General features: G+C 40.4%; 1 protein-coding gene across 3 annotated transcripts in view; it reads left to right on the forward strand.

Moving 5' to 3' along the window:
- The first annotated feature begins 1,179 nt into the window (after window positions 1-1,179).
- Window positions 1,180-22,076, forward strand: part of ogdha (oxoglutarate dehydrogenase a) — a 70,374-nt gene continuing 49,477 nt past the window's right edge. For all 3 annotated transcript variants that reach the window (XM_021606722.2, XM_021606719.2, XM_021606721.2), the window contains exons 1-2: window positions 1,180-1,320; window positions 19,185-19,569. In XM_021606722.2, the coding sequence (XP_021462397.1) occupies window positions 19,345-19,569 (225 nt within the window). In that variant the 5' untranslated portion in view covers window positions 1,180-1,320; window positions 19,185-19,344. The remainder of the gene's footprint in view (window positions 1,321-19,184; window positions 19,570-22,076) is intronic.

The raw sequence follows: 22,076 nt of genomic DNA on the forward strand, positions 1-22,076 counted from the left end.
ACAGGCCTCCAGTAATTTACAACTTTTTCGAGATTGACACTGATGGTACAGTCAGTTATGTACAGTGCTTTCAGAAAGTATTCAGACCCCTTCCCTTTTTACATATTTTGTTACGTTAGAGCCTTATTCTAAAATGGATTAAATAAAAAAAATCTCCTCTTCAATCTACACACAATACCCCATAATGACAGAGCGAAAACAGGTTTTTTGATTTTTGGGCAAATGTATGAAAAGTAAACAACATAAATATCTTATTTACATAAGTATTCAGACCCTTTGCTATGAGACTCGAAATTGAGCACAGGTGCATCCTTCTTCCATTGATTATCATTGGGATGTTACTACAACTTGATTGGAGTCCACCTGTGGTAAATTCAATTGATATATAAGATCCCACAGTTGACAGTGCATGTCAGAGCAAAAACCAAGCCATGCATGAGGTTGAAGGAATTGTCTTTAGAGCTCTGAGACATAATTTTGTAGAGGCACAGATCTGGAGAAGGGTACCAAAAAAAGATTCCAGGTGTTCAACCATCTCTGCAGCACTCCACCAATCAGGACTTTACAGTAGAGTGGCCAGACTGAAGCCACTCCTCAGTAAAAGGCACGTGACAGGCCGCTTGGAGTTTGCCAAAAAACACCTAAAAGGACTGACCATGAGAAACAAGATTCTCTGGTCTGATGAAACCAAGATGGAACTCTTTTGTCTGACTGCCAATCGTCACATTTGGAGGAAACCAGGCACTGATACCACATTTCATTGATCCACAATCCATAGGTAATGCTGTTCAGTGCAAAATGAATGTCAATACGAACAAAATTCTGACTGGGGAGTATATTTTCCCACATCAACAGTCCCGCAATAAGAGCTACAACGCTAATATTTGTGTAAATTGTTCACAGTTATGTTCTGTGGGTGTCACTGAGTAGAATGATAACTATTTTCATTGAGTCACAATCCATAGGTAAGGTTGTGCAGTGAAATAGTATGCCCACAATGCAAATCTGAAGTCACAGCCACAGAGTGATTTCTTTTGTCAAATTAACTAATTATATTTTGTTGAATTTATATAACACTCCAACCTTGTTCAGCATATTCTAGTCCAAATATGGAATGATTCCACTTTTTCTAATCATTTGCATCACTTTCTTTGAGGAACTTTTATTTTGAAGGTAAACCGCAAATTGCACAACTGTGGCCAATCCTCATTGTGGCTAGCTTCACATTGGTGTCTCGACTCTCACACCGCAGTTGCTTTTGGTGTTGCTACTCGCTGTCATTTCCATTAAGACAGAGGGCAACGCGGCAGAACAGAGTTGGTGAGCCGTGATTTAAATCTTTAAACGTCTGGATATTTGAATTAAGTGCTTTTGTTGCTTGAAAGAGGAACATTGTCGGCCCGGCAGTCACTGCCATAAAGTACGTTAGCTTAACTAACGTTAGCGTTTCTCGGGGAGTTGGCTAGCTAGCTAACGTTAGCTAAACTAGCGAATCAAAAGAGACTAGCAAAGTCATATTTTTTTCCACATTTTCCAATTGTATCTTTTAATTAGAAACATTCACACGTTATGTTTTTTGGTCAGTCATAGTAGATAACGTTAATAGTTAGTGGCTACAACCTTGCTAGGTAACGACGTTGGTTAGCTAGCGTAGTAGCTGGATAGTTAGCAAGCTAGCTATCTGGTGTGAGTGATAATGTAATTGAAGCAGGTCATTCCCCTTTGTTTAATAGCTTAGTCAAGTTATCTAGTAGATTATATAACTCATATGAAGTTACAGACCAACAGTTGTGAGAATAAAACAGTTTCTAGCTTGTTAGCTAGAAATATTTTTGGAAACCAACGTCTAAAGGATAAAGTGATTGACGTTTTGCAGGACGACTGGTACATGAGGTCTGGTCCTATTTTTAACCGGGATTTCGTTTAGAGAACCAGTGGGCTCCTCAGAAAAGAACTTGGGCGGGTTCGCATTGGGCGATGAAGGGGAGTGGAGAATGTTTGAAGTATGGTAACCTATGCGGTTCCACAAAAGCGCTAACATCCGGTTTTCAGGGTTGCTGTCAGAGATACATTTGAGGAGATGGGGAAACTTAATGTAAATCATACAAAAGCCCCCGCCCCGTTGTGTACTTTGCCCATGCGTCGGCCACGGGTTGAGCGGTGCATTCTGGGATATTCCGAGACAAGGCGAGCTCTCGTTCAAGGAAGGAATGGCAGTCAATTGGGCGTGACATTACCTACTTTTGAGAAAAATGGGCAGGTTTCTTGATCCATAGCCTGACTTTGAGAAGTGAGTGCGTGACGACGTTCTTATCAACAAGTGACGCAGCATGACGATGTGAACGCGATTGATCAACAGTCTGCTAGCTGAGGCGTTATGTTCCTCCTGTCATATCCAATGTGATATCTATCTCATTTCTCTAATATCTCTAAGTATTTTACAACTTCCGTTTCCACTGAAAAACGGAAGTAGGGACTCTGCGTAGGCGTCATTCTACACTTGCTTATTCTTGCTGGCTTCTCAGAGGTCATAGCAAGACCTTGCAAGAATAAAGCGCTGACCTTGGCGATTTCCCTTCAAAATATAAGTCACGCAAAGATGATTAAAAAATATATACAAGTGGTCGACAACATTTTATTAGGAAATGTTAGCAGACTTGAAATGTTGTTTAACAATATCAAAGTGAATAGCCATAATAGCACAAATAATATTATAACATTGACATTATATTTTAACAGCATTAAAATGAAAGATTACTGGAGTTATGGTAACAGTAATTAAAATAAAACATGATGTATAATAATATTACTATTATAATACATTTTAAATCCCATTGTTATTTAGCCCATTTGTATTACACTATGTTCAGTATGTTTTTCATTTTGGGCCTGCACGTTAACACTAGAAGCTTATTACTTAAAATAGATCAATTGAAAGTGTGTTCACAGCTCCAATCCAGATGTGTTGGTCATTACTGAGAGAGTGTATTGAATACTGACGTTAACCTTTCTGGTTATAACCTTTTTCGGCAAGACAGATCTTCCAAATGTGGGGGAGTGGCAATCTTTACCAAGGATCACCTTCAGTGCTCGGTTGTCTCAACCAAGTCTGTACACTAAAAATGTGATTAGCTGGTTTTATTCATTAAACTTTCAAATAACTTATCTGTTGCTGGGTGCTATCGTCCTCCATCAGCACTGGCCTGTACTCTATCTGCCCTAAGCTCTATCCTGGCCCCTTACACAAAGTCTGAATTTGTTCTGCTTGGTGACTTAAACTGGGACATGCTTAAACCACCTGACCAAGTCTTAAAGCAATGGGACTCCCTGAATATTTCTTAGTTTATTACCAATCAAATCAAAGTTTATTTTTCACGTGTGCTGAATACTACCGGTGTAGACCTTACAGTGAAATGCTTACTTACAGGCTCATACCAATAGTGCGACAAAAAGGTGGGTGTGGGTGTAAGTAAAGAAATAAAACAACAGTAAAAAGACATTTGAAAATAACAGTAGCAAGGCTACATACAGACACCGGTTGGTTAGTCAGGCTTATTGAGGTAGTATGTGCATGTAGGTATGGTTAATGTGACTATGCATATATGATGAACAGAGTGTAGCAGTAGCGTAAAAAGGGTGGTTGGCTGGTGGTGGGACACTGCCGATAGCCCGGTTAGCCAATGTGCGGGAGCACTGGTTGACTCCAAAAACTCAGAAAAGCTTTGACAGTGCTACTTTAGCTTTTTTGACACGCAAAGACGCAAACAGCGTTCCGTAGTATATATATGTTGTGAAGCTAATAACAGTGACACTGTTACTGTCTAACTCCGGTAGGGCAACATCTGAAAAATAGCCCAGTTGGTAGTGTGGTACCTGTGCTCGACCAGTTGGCGAAAACCAACATCACCTACGACAGAGAACGGTTGATTGTCAAGGGCATGAATTCCATTGTTGGCTTTAATGGATTTCGCCTTTGAGTTGTCTCGCTGAAATTTTATTTTTCAAATGACTGCTCGATCCACACAGCAGACATTGTGTGGACTTGGTTAGGAATGCTGTGTTGCACATGCAGCTCAACATTTTACGTGCTGTTATTACGTCATGTACCAACGTTATATACATGGCAGCTGGGACATCTGTTTTTATCATTGGCCGATACCGATTTTGGCATTTTTAGCTATTATTGGCCAATTCCAATATGTTCACCGATTTAAAAAAAAAAAAAAAAAAAAAAAAAAAAAAAAAAAAAAAAAAAAAATAATATTTTTTTTTTTTATCGTGCATCCCTAATATTTTTATTGGACATATAAAGAAATACAAATTGAACAGATACATCATTTTATACCCTATACTTGTGGAAACACCTCACTCCCCTTAACAACAAAAGCAGCATACAATTGTCTATAATAGTACATAAATATACAATCGCAGTCAAAAGTTTAGACAACTGTTCATTCAAGAGTTTATTTTTTGTATTTTTTTTTTTACCATTTTCTACATTGTAGAATAATAGTGAAGACATCAAAACTATGAAATAACACATGGATCCCTGTAGTAACCCATAAGTGTTTAACACGTCTAAATATATTTGAGTGTTTCCAAAGTAGCCACCATTTGCCTTGACAGCTATGCACACTCTTGGCATTCTCTCAACCAGCTTTATGAGGAAGTCCGTTTTCAACAGTCTTGAAGGAGTTCCCACACATGCTGAGCACTTGTTGGCTGCTTTTCCTTCCCTCTGCAGTCCAACTCATCCCAAACCATCTCAATTGGTTTGAGGTCGGGTGATTGTGAAGACCAGGTCATCTGATGCAGCACTGCATCACTCTCCTTGGTCAAATAGCCCTAATACAGCCTAGGGGTGTATTTCGGGTCATTGTCCTGTTGAAAAACAAATGATAGTCCCACCAAGTGCAAAAACCAGATGGGATAGCGTATCGCTGTAGAATGCTGTGGTATCCAGGCTGGTTAAGTGTGCCTTGAATTCTAAATAAATCAGTGTCACCATTACACCACCTCCTCCATGCTTCACGGTTGGAACCACACATGCGAAGATCACCTGTTTAGCTACGGTGCATCTCACAAAGACACGGCGGTTGGAACCAAAAATCTCTAATTTGGACTCATCAGACCAAAGAACAGATTCTCCCTGAACAGTTGATGTTGAGATGTGTCTGTTAGTTGAACTCTGAAGCATTTATTTGGGTTGCAATTGCTGAGGCTGGTAACTCTGCAGCAGAGGTAACTCTGGGTCTTTTCTGTGGCGGTCCAGTTTCATCATGAGACCCAGTTTCATAATAGCTAGCGTTTGATTGTTTTTGCGACTGCACTTGAATAAACTTTCAAAGTTCTTGACATTTTTCACATTGACTGACCATGTCTTAAAGTAATGATGGACTGTCATTTCTCTTTGCTTATTTGAGCTGTTCCTGCCATAACATGGACTTGGTCTTTTACCAAATAGCACTATCTTCTGTATACTAACCCTACTTTGTCACAACACAACGGATGGGCTCAAACGCATTAAGAAGGAAAGAAATTCCACAAATTAACTTTTAACAAGGCACACTTGTTAATTGAAATGCATTCCAGGTGACTACCTCATGAGGCTGTTTGAGAGAATGCCAAGTGTGTGCTAAGCTGTCATCAAGGCAAAGGGTGGATACTTGAAAGAATCACATAAATAAAATATATTTTGATTTGTTTAACACTTCTTTTTTTTTGGTTACTACATGATTCATTCGTATGTCATTTCATTGTTTTGATTTCTCTATTAAATGTTATTTGTGGAATTTCTTTCCTTATTGTGGTTGGGCCAATCAGTTGTGTTGTAGGGTAGGGATGGAATACAGAAGAGAGCCCAATTTGGTTATAGACCAAGTCCATATTATAGCAAGAACCGCTCAAATAACAGAGAAACTCCGACCGCTTTCCACCGCTGGAGAAAGTGCATTTGTTATAAAATATCATTTTTATTAGTGTTGCACCTCAACCATCCTATTTATGCTATTTGTATTCCTCCGCCAGTTTTGATCCTTGAATTGGACACACAGACCAGTTCCCTACATCCTCCCACTGCCACGAACTCCTCCGTGTTTCGAGTAATCCTCTAATCAATTGGTTATCTTGGATTGAGCAGACCTTCGCATACAATTCCGGTAACTCCATAAAAGACAACTCTACCATTCCAATTTACAATATCGTTTAAGAACAGAAGTTTTCAAACATCTTTCCATAAATAGTTTTTTTTCAACCAGCACATTTGAGTTCAACCATAATATTTGTTATCTTTTCAGGGGGGTGAAATTGTAACCAGCTCTTCAATGCTTGTTTGAAAAGGAGAGATTTTGTAAAGGTTTCATTTTCAATTAATCGAAAATGAGACGTGGTAAGCGGCACAAAAGGGCAATTTTTAAACAATGGATTATTTCTCTTAGTTATCTACTTGAGAGCCATTTCGGGTTCAAGTAAAACTTTTGTGTAAGTGAAGCTTTTTAGAGGTTTATTGCTTTTATATTTAATAATCTCAACCCACCCATTTCATATTCATTATAGATAGGCACGCTCTTGTCTGGTTTAGCATCCCAGTTGAAGCAAAATATTTTTTACTCGTGTGACTGGAAAACGAATCATCAGGAGTAGGCAGCGCCATAAGTGAGTAATCCGAGTTATGATATGACTAAGGAGTTAATCCGTGTAATTTTTCCATAAATAGACAGGTATTTAACTCTCCATGGTTGCAGGATCTTGTTTATTGAAATTCATTGTGGAGCGCTCATTTATATATTTTGTGATATGAATACCAAGTATGTCTACTTCACCATTTTATAGGTAAACTGCAGGGTAATGCAAAAGTTGTATTTTTTAAAGATCCAATACGTAATATTGTACACTTATCATAATTAGGTTTTAGTCCAGAGAGTACAGAAAAATGATCTAGATCTTCATTGAGACATTGCAGGGATCTAGCTTGCGGACGTAATATAAAACTTGGGTCATCAGCATACATGGACACCTTCTGTTTTTAAGCATTGGATTTCTAATACTCTACAGTTATTTGATCTGATTTGAATAGCTAAAATTTGGATGGCCATAACGAATAGATATCGTGACCCTTGTTTAACTTCTCTTGACAGTTCAAAACTCTAATAAGTAGCCGCTATTTATTGTTTTATGCCTGGGGTTGCTAATGCGTTACTTTAACCCATTTGAATAAGAAACTCACTGAAATGGAAAAAATCCAAGCATTTATATATAAAATCCAGTCTTGCTTTATCGAAAGGCCAGGTTTTTTTTAGATGGAATTTGATCTTTTATATTTGCCATCCGGGTCTTGTTTTAATAATAGTGAAATCAGACCTTCCTTCTGAGTTCCTGACAGGCTACCATTTCTAAAGGTGTAGTTAAAACATACTAATCATTGGGCTTTGAGTATATCAAAAAATGCTTGACATACCTGTACTGGTATTCATTCAAGCCCTGGTGTTTTTCTAGACTTAAAGCCTCAGTTATTCCTCTAGTTTTGCCTTCACACAGATCTTTTTGTGCATTTGTTAAGAATATTTTTTGGGGGGAGATTCCTTACCGTAATCGTCATTGAAAGGATGAGACTGAAAGGGAACATCTGCTTAAAATACTTAGATTCCTCTTTTAAAATTTAATTCGGAGAATCATAGATGACTGTCTTTGACTAGTTTCTGCAAATTATTTTTGGTAGCATTCCTGTGTTGGAGATCCTAGAAGAATTTGGTGCTTTTTTGTATTTGTTTTGTATTTTTGTAATAGATTACATTAGATCGTTACTCAAGAAGTTCCTCCAGTTCTTTTTGTTTTTCCTCTAATTTGTTTTGTATCTCAAAAGTACCTTTTTTCATTTCTATTTACCTGTGCTATTAGTTAATGTATTTCCCTTTAGTCTTGTCTCTTAAGCCAGAAACTGCTTTTTTTTTTTATCATTGATGAATATTGAATTGAATGACCTCTGAAGGTACATTTAAAGGTACCCCTAAACAAGGGGATTTGCTGAACATAAACTCAGCAAGAAAAAGTAACATCCTCTCACTGTCAACTGCATTTATTTTCAGCAAATTTAACATGTGTAAGTATTTGTATGAACATAAGATTCAACAACTGAGACATCAATTTAACAAGTGGCACAGACATGTGACTAACTGAAATGTAATGTGTCCCTGAACAAAGGGGGGTAACCGTCAGTATCTGGTGTCGCCACCAGCTGCATTAAGTACTGCAGTGCATCTCCTCAAGGACCGCACCAGATTTGCCAGTTCTTGCTGTGAGATGTTACACCACTCTTCCACCAAGGCACGTGCAAGTTTCCGTATATTTTGGGGGGGAATGGCCCTAGCCCTCACACTCCGATCCAACAGGTCCCAGATGTGCTCAATGTGATTGAGATCCGGACTCTTCACTGGCCATGGCGGAACACTGTCATTCCTGTCTTGCAGGAAATCACACACAGAACGAGCAGTATGGCTGGTGGCATTGTCATGCTGGAGGGTCATGTCAGGATGAGCCTGCAGGAAGTGTACCACATGAGGAAGGAGAATGTCTTCCCTGTAATGCACAGCGTTGAGATTACCTGCAATGACAACAAGCTCAGTCCAATGATGCTGTGACACACTACCCCAGACCATGACAGACCCTCCACCTCCAAATCGATCCCGCTCCAGAGTACAGGCCTCGGTGTAACGCTCATTCCTTCGATGATGAACGCGAATCTGGCCATCACCCCTGGCGAGACAAAACCGCAACTCATCAGTGGAGAGTGCTTTTTGCCAGTCTTGTCTGGCGTTTGTTCCCATAGGTGACGTTGTTGCCGGTGATGTCTGGTGAAGACCTGCCTTACAACAGGCCTACAAGCCCTCAAAATATTTTTTACTCGTGTGACTGGAAAACGAATCATCAGGAGTAGGCAGCGCCATAAGTGAGTAATCCGAGTTATGATATGACTAAGGAGTTAATCCGTGTAATTTTTCCATAAATAGACAGGTATTTAACTCTCCATGGTTGCAGGATCTTGTTTATTGAAATTCATTGTGGAGCGCTCATTTATATATTTTGTGATATGAATACCAAGTATGTCTACTTCACCATTTTATAGGTAAACTGCAGGGTAATGCAAAAGTTGTATTTTTTAAAGATCCAATACGTAATATTGTACACTTATCATAATTAGGTTTTAGTCCAGAGAGTACAGAAAAATGATCTAGATCTTCATTGAGACATTGCAGGGATCTAGCTTGCGGACGTAATATAAAACTTGGGTCATCAGCATACATGGACACCTTCTGTTTTTAAGCATTGGATTTCTAATACTCTACAGTTATTTGATCTGATTTGAATAGCTAAAATTTGGATGGCCATAACGAATAGATATCGTGACCCTTGTTTAACTTCTCTTGACAGTTCAAAACTCTAATAAGTAGCCGCTATTTATTGTTTTATGCCTGGGGTTGCTAATGCGTTACTTTAACCCATTTGAATAAGAAACTCACTGAAATGGAAAAAATCCAAGCATTTATATATAAAATCCAGTCTTGCTTTATCGAAAGGCCAGGTTTTTTTTAGATGGAATTTGATCTTTTATATTTGCCATCCGGGTCTTGTTTTAATAATAGTGAAATCAGACCTTCCTTCTGAGTTCCTGACAGGCTACCATTTCTAAAGGTGTAGTTAAAACATACTAATCATTGGGCTTTGAGTATATCAAAAAATGCTTGACATACCTGTACTGGTATTCATTCAAGCCCTGGTGTTTTTCTAGACTTAAAGCCTCAGTTATTCCTCTAGTTTTGCCTTCACACAGATCTTTTTGTGCATTTGTTAAGAATATTTTTTGGGGGGAGATTCCTTACCGTAATCGTCATTGAAAGGATGAGACTGAAAGGGAACATCTGCTTAAAATACTTAGATTCCTCTTTTAAAATTTAATTCGGAGAATCATAGATGACTGTCTTTGACTAGTTTCTGCAAATTATTTTTGGTAGCATTCCTGTGTTGGAGATCCTAGAAGAATTTGGTGCTTTTTTGTATTTGTTTTGTATTTTTGTAATAGATTACATTAGATCGTTACTCAAGAAGTTCCTCCAGTTCTTTTTGTTTTTCCTCTAATTTGTTTTGTATCTCAAAAGTACCTTTTTTCATTTCTATTTACCTGTGCTATTAGTTAATGTATTTCCCTTTAGTCTTGTCTCTTAAGCCAGAAACTGCTTTTTTTTTTTATCATTGATGAATATTGAATTGAATGACCTCTGAAGGTACATTTAAAGGTACCCCTAAACAAGGGGATTTGCTGAACATAAACTCAGCAAGAAAAAGTAACATCCTCTCACTGTCAACTGCATTTATTTTCAGCAAATTTAACATGTGTAAGTATTTGTATGAACATAAGATTCAACAACTGAGACATCAATTTAACAAGTGGCACAGACATGTGACTAACTGAAATGTAATGTGTCCCTGAACAAAGGGGGGTAACCGTCAGTATCTGGTGTCGCCACCAGCTGCATTAAGTACTGCAGTGCATCTCCTCAAGGACCGCACCAGATTTGCCAGTTCTTGCTGTGAGATGTTACACCACTCTTCCACCAAGGCACGTGCAAGTTTCCGTATATTTTGGGGGGGAATGGCCCTAGCCCTCACACTCCGATCCAACAGGTCCCAGATGTGCTCAATGTGATTGAGATCCGGACTCTTCACTGGCCATGGCGGAACACTGTCATTCCTGTCTTGCAGGAAATCACACACAGAACGAGCAGTATGGCTGGTGGCATTGTCATGCTGGAGGGTCATGTCAGGATGAGCCTGCAGGAAGTGTACCACATGAGGAAGGAGAATGTCTTCCCTGTAATGCACAGCGTTGAGATTACCTGCAATGACAACAAGCTCAGTCCAATGATGCTGTGACACACTACCCCAGACCATGACAGACCCTCCACCTCCAAATCGATCCCGCTCCAGAGTACAGGCCTCGGTGTAACGCTCATTCCTTCGATGATGAACGCGAATCTGGCCATCACCCCTGGCGAGACAAAACCGCAACTCATCAGTGGAGAGTGCTTTTTGCCAGTCTTGTCTGGCGTTTGTTCCCATAGGTGACGTTGTTGCCGGTGATGTCTGGTGAAGACCTGCCTTACAACAGGCCTACAAGCCCTCAGTCCAGCCTCTCTCAGCCTATTGTGGACAATCTGAGCACAGTAGAAAGGCCTCTTTTAGTGTCATATGTTTTCATAACTGAGACCTTAATTGCCTACAGTGTGTAAGCTGTTGGTGTCTTAACGACCGTTCCACAGGTGCATGTTCATTAATTGTTTATGGTTCATTGAACAAGCATGGGAAACAGTGTTTTAAAACCCTTTGCAATGAAGATCTGTAAAGTTATTTGAATGTTTACAAACTATCTTTGAAAGACAGGGTCCTGAAAAGGGGACATTTATTTTTTGCTGAGTTTATATTGTACCGAAAAAAATGCAGTTATAAATGATTTTGTCCTAGTTAAGAATAAATTGTCCTCCAGTAGACTTTCTTTAAATGTCCGATATCCCCGTCCGCATGGAATTTCTGTGAGTTAATTGAAGGCCAATTAGATGATCAGATTGCATGCTCTCCTATCAATACTTTTTTAACATTGTGATTCAAGAGAGAAAGAGACAAGGAGGTAGTCAATCGGTCTAGCTTGATCAAGTCTCCATGTATATCAAGTTAAACTTATCAAATCAATGTTTATTTGTCACGTGCGCTGAGTACAACGGGTAGACCTTACAGTGAACACAATGCAAATAGTCCGGGAAGCCATTTGATTACCTGTTCAGGAGTCTTATGACTTGGGGGTAAAAACTGTTGAGAAGCCTTTTTGTCCAAGACTTGGCACTCCGGTCCTGCTTGCCATGCGGTAGTAGAGAGAACAGTCTATGACTGGGGTGGCTGGGGTCTTTAACAATTTTTAGGGCCTTCCCCTGACACCGCCTGGTGTAGAGGTCTTGGATGGCAGGCAGCTTAGCCCCAGTGATGTACTGGGCCGTACGCACTACCCTCTATAGTGCCTTGCGGTCAGAGGCTGAGCAATTGCCGTACCAGGCAGTGATGCAACATGCTAAATCTTTTTAGTTTCCTGAGGGGAATAGGCTTTGTCGTGCCCTCTTCAGGACTGTCTTGGTATTTTTGGATCATTCTAGTTTGTTGTTGATGTGGACACCAAGGAACATGAAGCTCTCAACCTGCTCCACTACAGCCCCGTCGATAAGAATGGGGGTGTGCTCGGCCCTCCTTTTCCTGTAGTCCACAATCATCTTCTTAGTCTTGGTTACGTTGAGGGATAGGTTGTTATTCTTGCACCACCCGGCCAGGTCTCTGACCTCCTCCCTATAGGCTGTCTCGTTGTCGGTGATTAGGCCTACCACTGCTGTGTCGTCTGCAAACTTGGTGTTGGTTGTCCCTGGCCATGCTGTCGTGGGTGAACAGGGAGTACAGAAGGGGACTGAGCACGCTCCAGTGTTGAGGATCAGCGTGGCAGATGTGTTGCTACCTACCCTCACCACCTGGGGTTGGCCCGTCAGGAAGTCCACGATCCAGTTGCAGAGGGAGGTGTTTAGTCCCAGGATCCTTAGCTTAGTGATGAACTTTGAGGGCACTATGGTGTTGAACGCTGAGCTGTAGTCAATGAATAGCATTCTCACGTAAGTGTTCCTTTTGGCAAGGTGGGAAAAGGCAGTGTGGAGTGCAATAGAGATTGCGTCATCTGTGGATCTGTTTGGCTGTAATGCAATTTGGGATGCAGTCTAGGGTTTCTGGGATAATGGTGTTGATGTGAGCCATTACCAGCCTTTCAAAGCACTTCATGGCTACGGACGTGAGTGCTACGGGTCTGTAGTCATTTAGGCCGGTTACCTTTGTGTTCCTGGGCACAGGGAGTATGGTGGTCTGCTTGAAACATGTTGGTATTACAGACTCAATCAGGGACATGTTGAAAATGTCAGTGAAGACACCTGCAATTTGGTCAGCACATGCCCGGAGCATACGTCCTGGTAATCCGTCTGGCCCCGCAGCCTTGTGTATGTTGATCTGTTTTAAGGTCTTACTCACGTTAGCTATGGAGAGCGTGATCACACAGTCATTCGGAACAGCTGATGCTCATGCATGCCTCAGTGTTTCTTGCCTCGAATCGAGCATAGAAGTGATTTAGCTCATCTGGTAGGCTCGTGTCACTGGGCGGCTCTCGGCTATGCTTCCCTTTGTAGTATGTAATAGTTTGCAAGCCCTGCCACATAAGACGAGCGTCGGAGCCGGTGTAGTATGATTCAATCTTAGCCCTGTATTGACGCTTTTGGTGGTTTGTCGCAGGTCATAGTAGGATTTCTTGTAAGCTTCCGAGTTAGAGTCCTTCACCTTGAAAGCGGCAGCTCTACCCTTTAGCTCAGTCCGAATGATAACTGTAATCCATGGCTTTTGGTTGGGGTATTTACGTACAGTCACTGTGGGGACGATGTCCTCAACGCATTTATTGATAAAGCCAGTGACTGATGTGGTGTACTCTTCAATGCCATCGGAAGAATCCCGGAACATGTTCCAGTCTGTGATGGCAAAACAGTCCTGTCGTTTAGCATCTGCTTCATCTGACCACTTTTTTTTAATAGACCGAGTTACTGGTGCTTCCTGCTTTAATTTTTGCTTGTAAGCAGGAATCAGGAGGATAGAGTTGTGGTTGGATTTACCAAATGGAGGGTGTGGGAGAGCTTTGTACGCATCTCTGTGTGGAGTACAGGTGATCTATAATTTTTTTCCCTCTGGTTGCACATTAAACTTGTTATGGAAATTTGGTAGAACTGATTTAAGTTCCTCTGCATTAAAGTCTCTGGCCACTAGGGGCTCTGCCTCTGAGTGGTTTCCTGTTTGCATTCAGTCAGCTGTATAAGGAAATAAGGAGTCTTCGTGCCAGCATCTGTTTGTGGTGGTAAATAAACAGCCACAAAGTATAGCTGAGCACTCTCTAGGCAAGTAGTGTGGCCGGCAATTTATCACAATATACGAGCAACATCTAGAGACTTCCTTAGATTTCGTACACCAGCTGTTGTTTACAAATATGCACAGACCACCCCCCTCCCACCCTGTCTTACCGGAGTGTGCTGTTCTATCTTCCCGGTGCAGTGTCTCCTGATAGCTGAATATCCATGTTGTCATTCAGCCACGATTCCGTGACACATAGGATATTCGTTTTTGATGTCCCGTTGGTAGGATAATCGTTTTCGTACCTTGTCTAATTTATTGTCCAATGATTGCACGTTGGCGAGTAGTATTGACGGTAATGGCAGCTGTCCCACTCGCCTTCTCCGGGTTCTGACCAGGCATCCGGCTCTATGTCCTCTGTACCTGCGTCGCTTCCTCTTGCAAATAACGGGGATGTCGGCCCTGTGGGGTGGAGTCGTGTTAATGCAGAATTGTATTGCTGAGTTTTGTAAATGTTGATTTTAAATGTTTGCAATTTCTGCTCGGCATCAGACTAAGTTTGTGCTTCAGTTGTACTTCTAAACTCAATTCACAACAATTCACAAATTGCATTCTATCAGCAGACGGGGCTCTGAATGATGTGTAGCTACTTTTCTCCGTTATTTTTCTCGGTGTAGCCAGACTGTCTTTCTCAGGTAAATTGCAAGATTAACTTTAAGCAAAACATTAGGAAATGTAGCTTTCTTTGATAGGCCTAAACATTAGAAATGTGATAGCAATGCATCAATTTTGGAAAAAAATGCCTTTTCATTGTAAGCTCATTCACTTACCAGCAACTCCAGACTCCACAAAGACACAGGTTGTAGACATGCTGCTGGAGAGCCATTAATGCGTCAAATCATTGTTCATTTGCATATTATCTCTTTCACATTTGCTTGTAAATGTCCAAAATCACCAAACAATTACATTTAAATAGCTTCTACTTATAGGTATAACTTTATGAGCTGGATTCCCTCGTTAGCATGTCAAACTAACAACCTCCTTGGAAATTCGCTATTGTGCTAATTTTGTTAGCATTCTGGTAATAGATGCCCAATGGGCTTGTTGGCATTTTTTGGGCGCCCCCTTGTGTACTAAGCTGGTAATAGTGTAAATCCCTTGATGGTATTACGATGCCCAAACCTAGTATTAAAGAGCTGAAAGGTATAGACATTTTTGTCTTTATGTTTAAGAAACACACTTTTTTACCAAAACACATCAATTTATAGAGTGGAAACTAGAGGTCGACCGATTATGATTTTTCAATGCCGATGCCGATTATTGGAGGACCAAAAAAACCCGATACAGATTAATCGGCCAATTTATTAAAAAATATATATTACATTTTATTTAACTTAATATAATACATAAATAAAATCAATTTAGCCTCAAATAAATAATGAAACATGTTCAATTTGGTTTAAATAATGCAAAAACAAAGTGCAATATGTGCCATGTAAGAAAGCTAACGTTTAAGTTCCTTGCTCAGAACATGAGAACATATAAAGTGGTGGTTCCTTTTAACATGAGTCTTCAATATTCCCAGGTGAGAAGTTTTAGGTTGAAGTTATTATAGGAATTATAGGGCTATTTCTCTCTACTATTTGTATTTCATTAACCTTTGACTATTGGATGTTCTTATAGGCACTTTGGTATTGCCAGTGTAACAGTATAGCTTCTGTCCCTCTCCTCGCTCCTCCCTGGGCTCAAACCAGGAACACAACGACAACAGCCACCCTTGAAGCAGCACTACCCATCGCTCCACAAAAGCCACGACCCTTGCAGAGCAAGGGGAACAACCACTCCAATTCTCAGAGCGAGTGACGTTTTAAACGCTATTAGCGTGGACCTCGCTAACTAGCTTGCCATTTCGCATCGGTTACACAAGCCTAATCTCGGGAGTTGATAGGCTTGAAGTCATAAACAGCTGCTGGCAAACGCACAAAGTGCTGTTTGAATGAATGCTTACGGGCCTGCTGGTGCCTTCCATCGCTCAGTCAGACTGCTCTAACAAATCATAGACTTAGTTATAACATGATAACACACAAATACAGGTAGTAGGTCATTAATATGGTCAATTCTGGAAACTATCATCTCAAAAATAAGATGTTTATTCTTTCAGTGAAATACGGAACCGTTACGTATTTTATCTAACGGGTGGTATCCATAAATCTAAATATTCCTGTTACATTGCACAACCTTCAATGTTATGTCATAATTACGTAAAATTTTTGCAAATTAGGCGGCCCAATCTGTTGCATATACACTGACTCTGCGTGCAATGAACGCAAGAGAAGTGACACAATTTCACCTGGTTTATATTGCCTGTTAACCTCGATTTCTTTTAGCTAAATATGCAGGTTTAAAAATATATACTTCTGTGTATTGATTTTAAAGGCATTGATGTTTATAGTTAAGTACACATTGGAGCAACGATACACACCACATAAATTATATGCAACGCAGGACACGCTAGATACTACACATGGTTGACGATATTACTAGTTTAACTAGTGATTATGATTGATTGATTTTTATAAGATAAGTTTAATGCTAGATTTCCACACAGTCAGCTCGGGGGATTCAATCTTGCAACCTTACAGTTAACGAGTCCAACGCTCTAACCACCTGCCTCTCATTGCACTCCACGAGGAGACTGCTTGTCTTACTAAACTTACCTTGGCTTATTGCATTCGCATAACAAGCAGTCTCCTCGTGGAGTGCAATGAGAGGCAGGTGGTTAGAGCGTTGGACTCGTTAACTGTAAGGTTGCAAGATTAACTCCCCCGAGCTGACTGTGTGGAAATCTGTCGTTCTGCCCCTGAACGAGGCAGCAAGTTCCTAGGCCGTCATTGAAAATAAGAATGTGTTCTTAACTGACTTGCCTAGTTAAATAAAGATGTAAAAAAAAAGAAAAAACGGCCAAATCAGTTTCCAAAAATACCGATTTCCGATTGTTATGAAAACTTGAATTCGGCCCTAATTAATCGGCCATTCCGATTTAATCAGTCGACCTCTAGTAGAAACTCTTAATTTGGCTATAATACATAGGCCAACACCAATCACCCACAACCAACTATCTTATCCTTTCCCAGGCCTTGCAGGTAGCCAACCGCATGTTACAACACAATAAAATGCAACAGCAACAAACCATATATTCAGAGTCCATTTTGCCAAATTTACTGCTTTTCAGCTGATTTCCCACCCTTTATGGGCCACCTAGGGGTGAGTTCAATTCCATCATTAGTTGTGCTTTTAAATGGACACTAGGTGGGCTAGTTGTTCCAAGTTAAATGTTTTTTTTTTTCATACTGTAATTGAGCGATCTTAGCTGTCAGCTTGTAAATATTTTTGCCAATTTACCTTCACCTTGTGCAGAGCTAGGGGTTGGAAACGCATGCTGTTGGAATTAGATTGCTTTAGCCACGGTCATGGAGTTCGCTAAATATTTTCATAAAGAAACTGATAAAACACACAGGAGTTATATCAAGGTGTCCTTACAAAGTTGAGGACAAAGAGCAAGAGTGTCCACAACTAAAGAATCATTGTGGGATCTGAAAAGACACTTATCCCAAAAGTATGATGGTGTACTTACTACCTGCGCATGCTAAAATAAATTAGGTGGGTAGATAATTGTCATTGTAGCAACGATTTTTATAAACGTTTTGTTCTATTATCTATACAATAGGCCATTATTGATTTTGGCGTATTCCCACGTTCAAGGAGATTTCTGTTTTGATTGAGTTATTTAGCCTAAAAACCTTTTTAGGCCTACCTATAGAAAAATAATCTTCATCTTTGCCCAGCCTGGCAAGACTGGCAAAAATGGTGTTACACATCCCAAGTGGCTCTGCAAGTGTGGAGAGGATATACTCCGCTGCTGGCCGGCTCTCCAGGCACCATCGCATTAGCCTGAAGCCACAGACTGGCAAAACCTGTGTTTCTAAAAATGAATTCAAAGGCATCAACAAGTTATTTTTTGTTGAATTTGTATTTAATTATATTTAAATACAGAGCCTATATGCACAATTTTCACAAAACAAAAAATACTTAAAAAAATATTTATCGCTTATCATATAATTTAAATTATTCTTTATGATAACTAGTATAAAATATATCGATAATTGTGCACATTTTCTATAATTTTCACCCTAATTATTAATTTACAAAGTATACAGGTCAAGAATTTTATTCTGAAGGATTCTAAAAATCCATGACCCGGAAGTACTTAGTTATTCTTGCCTGCTTCACAGTGGTCCTGCTATGTTAGGTTACAAGTATGGATATGCTCAAAACATAGGTGTAGCTTCAGGAAGGGATACATGTTCTTGTAGATACAGGAAGACCTCATATATTGTTAAAATGGGTTCTTAACTACCTTTTTTTCTTTACACATAACATGTTCTCTCCAGCTATTTCCATACTAGTTAACATGATATCTAACTTGTCAAGAAGTAGCTAGTTAAGCATGCTAGCTTGTCACTCATGTGAGCAGGTTCCTGTATTTAATTTGAGGTGGGAGTAGTTGCCTCAATTTTATGAGGAAAATAAGCAGGCAGATTCATTTTACACTGACTGATTACCCTTCCATCAATTTATCCTGCTTATGATAAGACAAACATATCAGTTTCTGTCTAGAATAACACACTTTAGCGATCAGGTAAACATGAGAATCCCTGTGTCCTTCATAGCCCACCCGCATATTACTATTTTTTACACAACTCACTGCTTAAATTGGCCATGTATTATTGCAAATGCCCAACAGTTCACATCCAGCTGCACCGGCATAGTTGAGCCCAACCTGTGTATATTGTCATGAGTAATGAATATTCTGATGCTACAAAACACATACTAGACTAACATTGCCAACACTCGCATTAACCAGAGCGCTCAGTCATCTCTTTGACCAGTAAAGCAAATATAACACAGTTCAACATTGTGCATGCAGTATTCACATCCCTGGAGGATCAGTGATGACACTCATTAAATAGTACTTTCATTCCCTTAAAACCAATAATGCAATTTAATATTGACAGTTGTTATTACTCTGTGTATATGCAGGTGCTGGCTGTGACATAAGTTTGCTTTACCCTGTTTTTTTTTATGCATCAGGCTGTCCCTTTCACTCTGTTAACTCATTACACATTGCCTATATAATCACACAACCTCTCAATCTTTTGCAGGTTAGGAAACAAACACCGCTGACAAGCGAAAACCAAAGGCCCCCTGGAAAAAGTTTTCCTGTGGATCATTTGACTGCAGTTTGGTTGAAGTGAAAGGAGTCTCCATCCCTCTCTGTGATTGTTTTGGAGAGACAGGCGAGTTGTGTGCTAAAGGACTGCGATGCATCGCTTAAGGACTTGCGCTGCCCGGCTGCGGCCGCTGACAGCCTCTCAGACTGCTCAGAACTTTTCACAGCAGAGGCGTGTGGCCGTACCAAGGACTTTTCAGCCATTTAGGTGCTACACCGCGCCTGTGGCTGCCGAGCCTTTCCTCAATGGAACAAGCTCCAATTATGTGGAGGAGATGTACTATTCATGGCTAGAGGACCCCAAGAGTGTTCATAAGGTAAGGCCCTTTACCCCCGGAGGAGTGGGGTGTTCTCAGGGCATCCAGCTCCTACAGAGTGAGATCTTCCTGCACTTTCTGTCTCGGGGGGGTCTTTCGCGGTGTGAAATTCATGGGTAGATGCAGCTTTGTTAACACATCGACAATAATTAGCCCAGCATATGTGACTCACCACCTGTATTCGGTCTTATGTAGCAACATTTGAATTTCAGTTTTTCTACATTGGATAAAAGTAGAAACTCAGAGCTACGAAATGGTTATCATACACTACATTTGAGGAAACAATGGGAAAGAAATTATGCTTTGAAAGCTGATCAACTCGTTATTGAGAGAACCGTCTTTCAATGTTTTGGTACTACTATTGGAGAGGAGAGCCCCTCTTTGTCTACACCCATTTCAGCATTGTTCACACCCTCTTAAGCCTTAGCCACACATCTCTTTGAGGGTTGATCCCAGTTCTGTACAAACTGGCCAGCTACTTCCAGACATCTAAGAGAGAGAGAGAAAGAACAGCTCACTGAACATTACTCACTTTATCTGTGGTTTCGCATTCAGAGCGCGCACTGGACGCTCTGGCCAATAAGTAGGGTTGTTCTAAGAGCTCTGACCTCACGACAGTCAAGCACCTAAGCTAACTGGCTGACATTGGCTAGCTACGTCCAGACACGTATGAGAGAACACCCCACTCTGACCGTTTTACTCGCCCTAACAGAGCTGGTTAGGCTTTTTTCATGTTATCCAGAGTGTTGGTGACTGTAACTGCTGTTGGCAACAATTTAAAAATACTTTGTTGACGAAGTTCACTGACACCAGACATATTCAACGGGTGTTGTGCTTTCAAAAAGGCATCAGTTATTCTGCGCTCTGGCACACTGACGCGAGACCTTTGTTAAGAAATTTAGCTAGATAGCTAGCTAGGTAAACAATGAATCCCAATGCATGACGTAACGTTAGTTAGCAAGCCAGCCAGCTAATGTTAGCTAGCTAGCTTAACAGTACACTGTAACTTGAAATTAAAATACTTTGTCAAAATTAGTTAAGATATGTAGCTAGCTAGCTAAACAATGGACCATAATCACAACTCATGACGTTACTACCCTGCATGAATGCAGGTAGTTAACCAACCAGATTCTATGGCTATAACTAGCTAAGCAAATGTGTCTGAGATGCAAGGAATAAGATCATACACATAACGTTAGCTAGTGACCCAGCCAGCTAATGTTAATTTGTTAACAGTACACTTGAAATTAAACCACTTTCTGTCAAAATTAGAAACGTGAAATATCTGAATCTTACCAGTATACATCATGGTTGGACGCCTCTCCTGTGTGATGCCATGCATGGTTGCCTTAGTTTTACGATGTTATCCAGACTGTTGTTTTTTCCATCTCCTTAGCTATCATACTCGAATTCCACTTTCAAAACTCGGTTCTCCAGAAAGTGGAGAGCATACACATAACGTTAGATAGCGAGCCAGCAAGCTAACCTAACATTACACTTTAACTTGACATTAGGTTTATGCAGTTTTACAATGTGGAATTTCTTTTTTTTTAAAGCTGCGTTTGACACGATTACCTAAACATACTGACCAGCTCCAATAGACAGATGCGTGCTATGTGGCAGACCAATCCAAACTTAACTCTCGGCATGTCCAGCCCACTCATCCCAGCCAATCATGGCTAGCGGGAAGGCTGCTCACTTTTTCTGTGGCTAACCAGCTAGGCTCTTAATGTAACCATTTTATTCGTATGTACAGATGGCATACAAGTTTGATAAGGCCCAGTGCAGTCAGTGAACTTCATGTTTTTTTAAAATATATTTTCACACTGAGGTTGGAATAATGCTGGAAAATTGTGAACATAATGCCATTTTAGTGTAAGAGCTGTTCGAATAGACGGCCTGAAATTTCAGCCTACTTCGGTGGAATGGAGTTTTAGTTAAATTAGTTAAAGGTGAATTTTACCCTGGCTCTGCCATGGCATTTAGTCCCTACTAAATTAGCAACATTACGTTTTTGTCATTAACATCAACTTTATCCAAACCCCAAGCTGGAACGAGCGCATCTTCATTTCACTGGTAGAATTGGGAAGTTTTTACTTCCTGTGTATTCGTCTGTTCATAGCGATCCACAAAGTCCAGCATTCGTAGAAACGACATTGTTTACTTAAAACGGCCAACACGCAATAATCTCAGAACTTCTCTAGGCATTTTATACATTGTCATTTTGTAACTTATTTGTAATTATTTTACCGCTTTTTCTCACCAATTTTGTGATATCCAATTGGTAGTTTGTCTTGTCCCATCTCTGCAGCTCCCGTGTGGACTAGGGAGAGGCGAAGGTTGAGAGCCATGTGTCCTCCGAAACACGACCCTGCCAAGCCGCACTGCTTCTTGACGCAACATTTGTTCCTTCTGGCTGCGCTAATTACAAATAAGCGCAAAAATGAGTTACCGTTCTACCAACCAGCGATTTACCCCAATGCTGCCAGTGGTTTTTCGGCTATCAC

This window comes from Oncorhynchus mykiss, chromosome 6 (genome assembly GCF_013265735.2).
Source record: "Oncorhynchus mykiss isolate Arlee chromosome 6, USDA_OmykA_1.1, whole genome shotgun sequence".
NCBI lineage: Eukaryota > Metazoa > Chordata > Actinopteri > Salmoniformes > Salmonidae > Oncorhynchus > Oncorhynchus mykiss.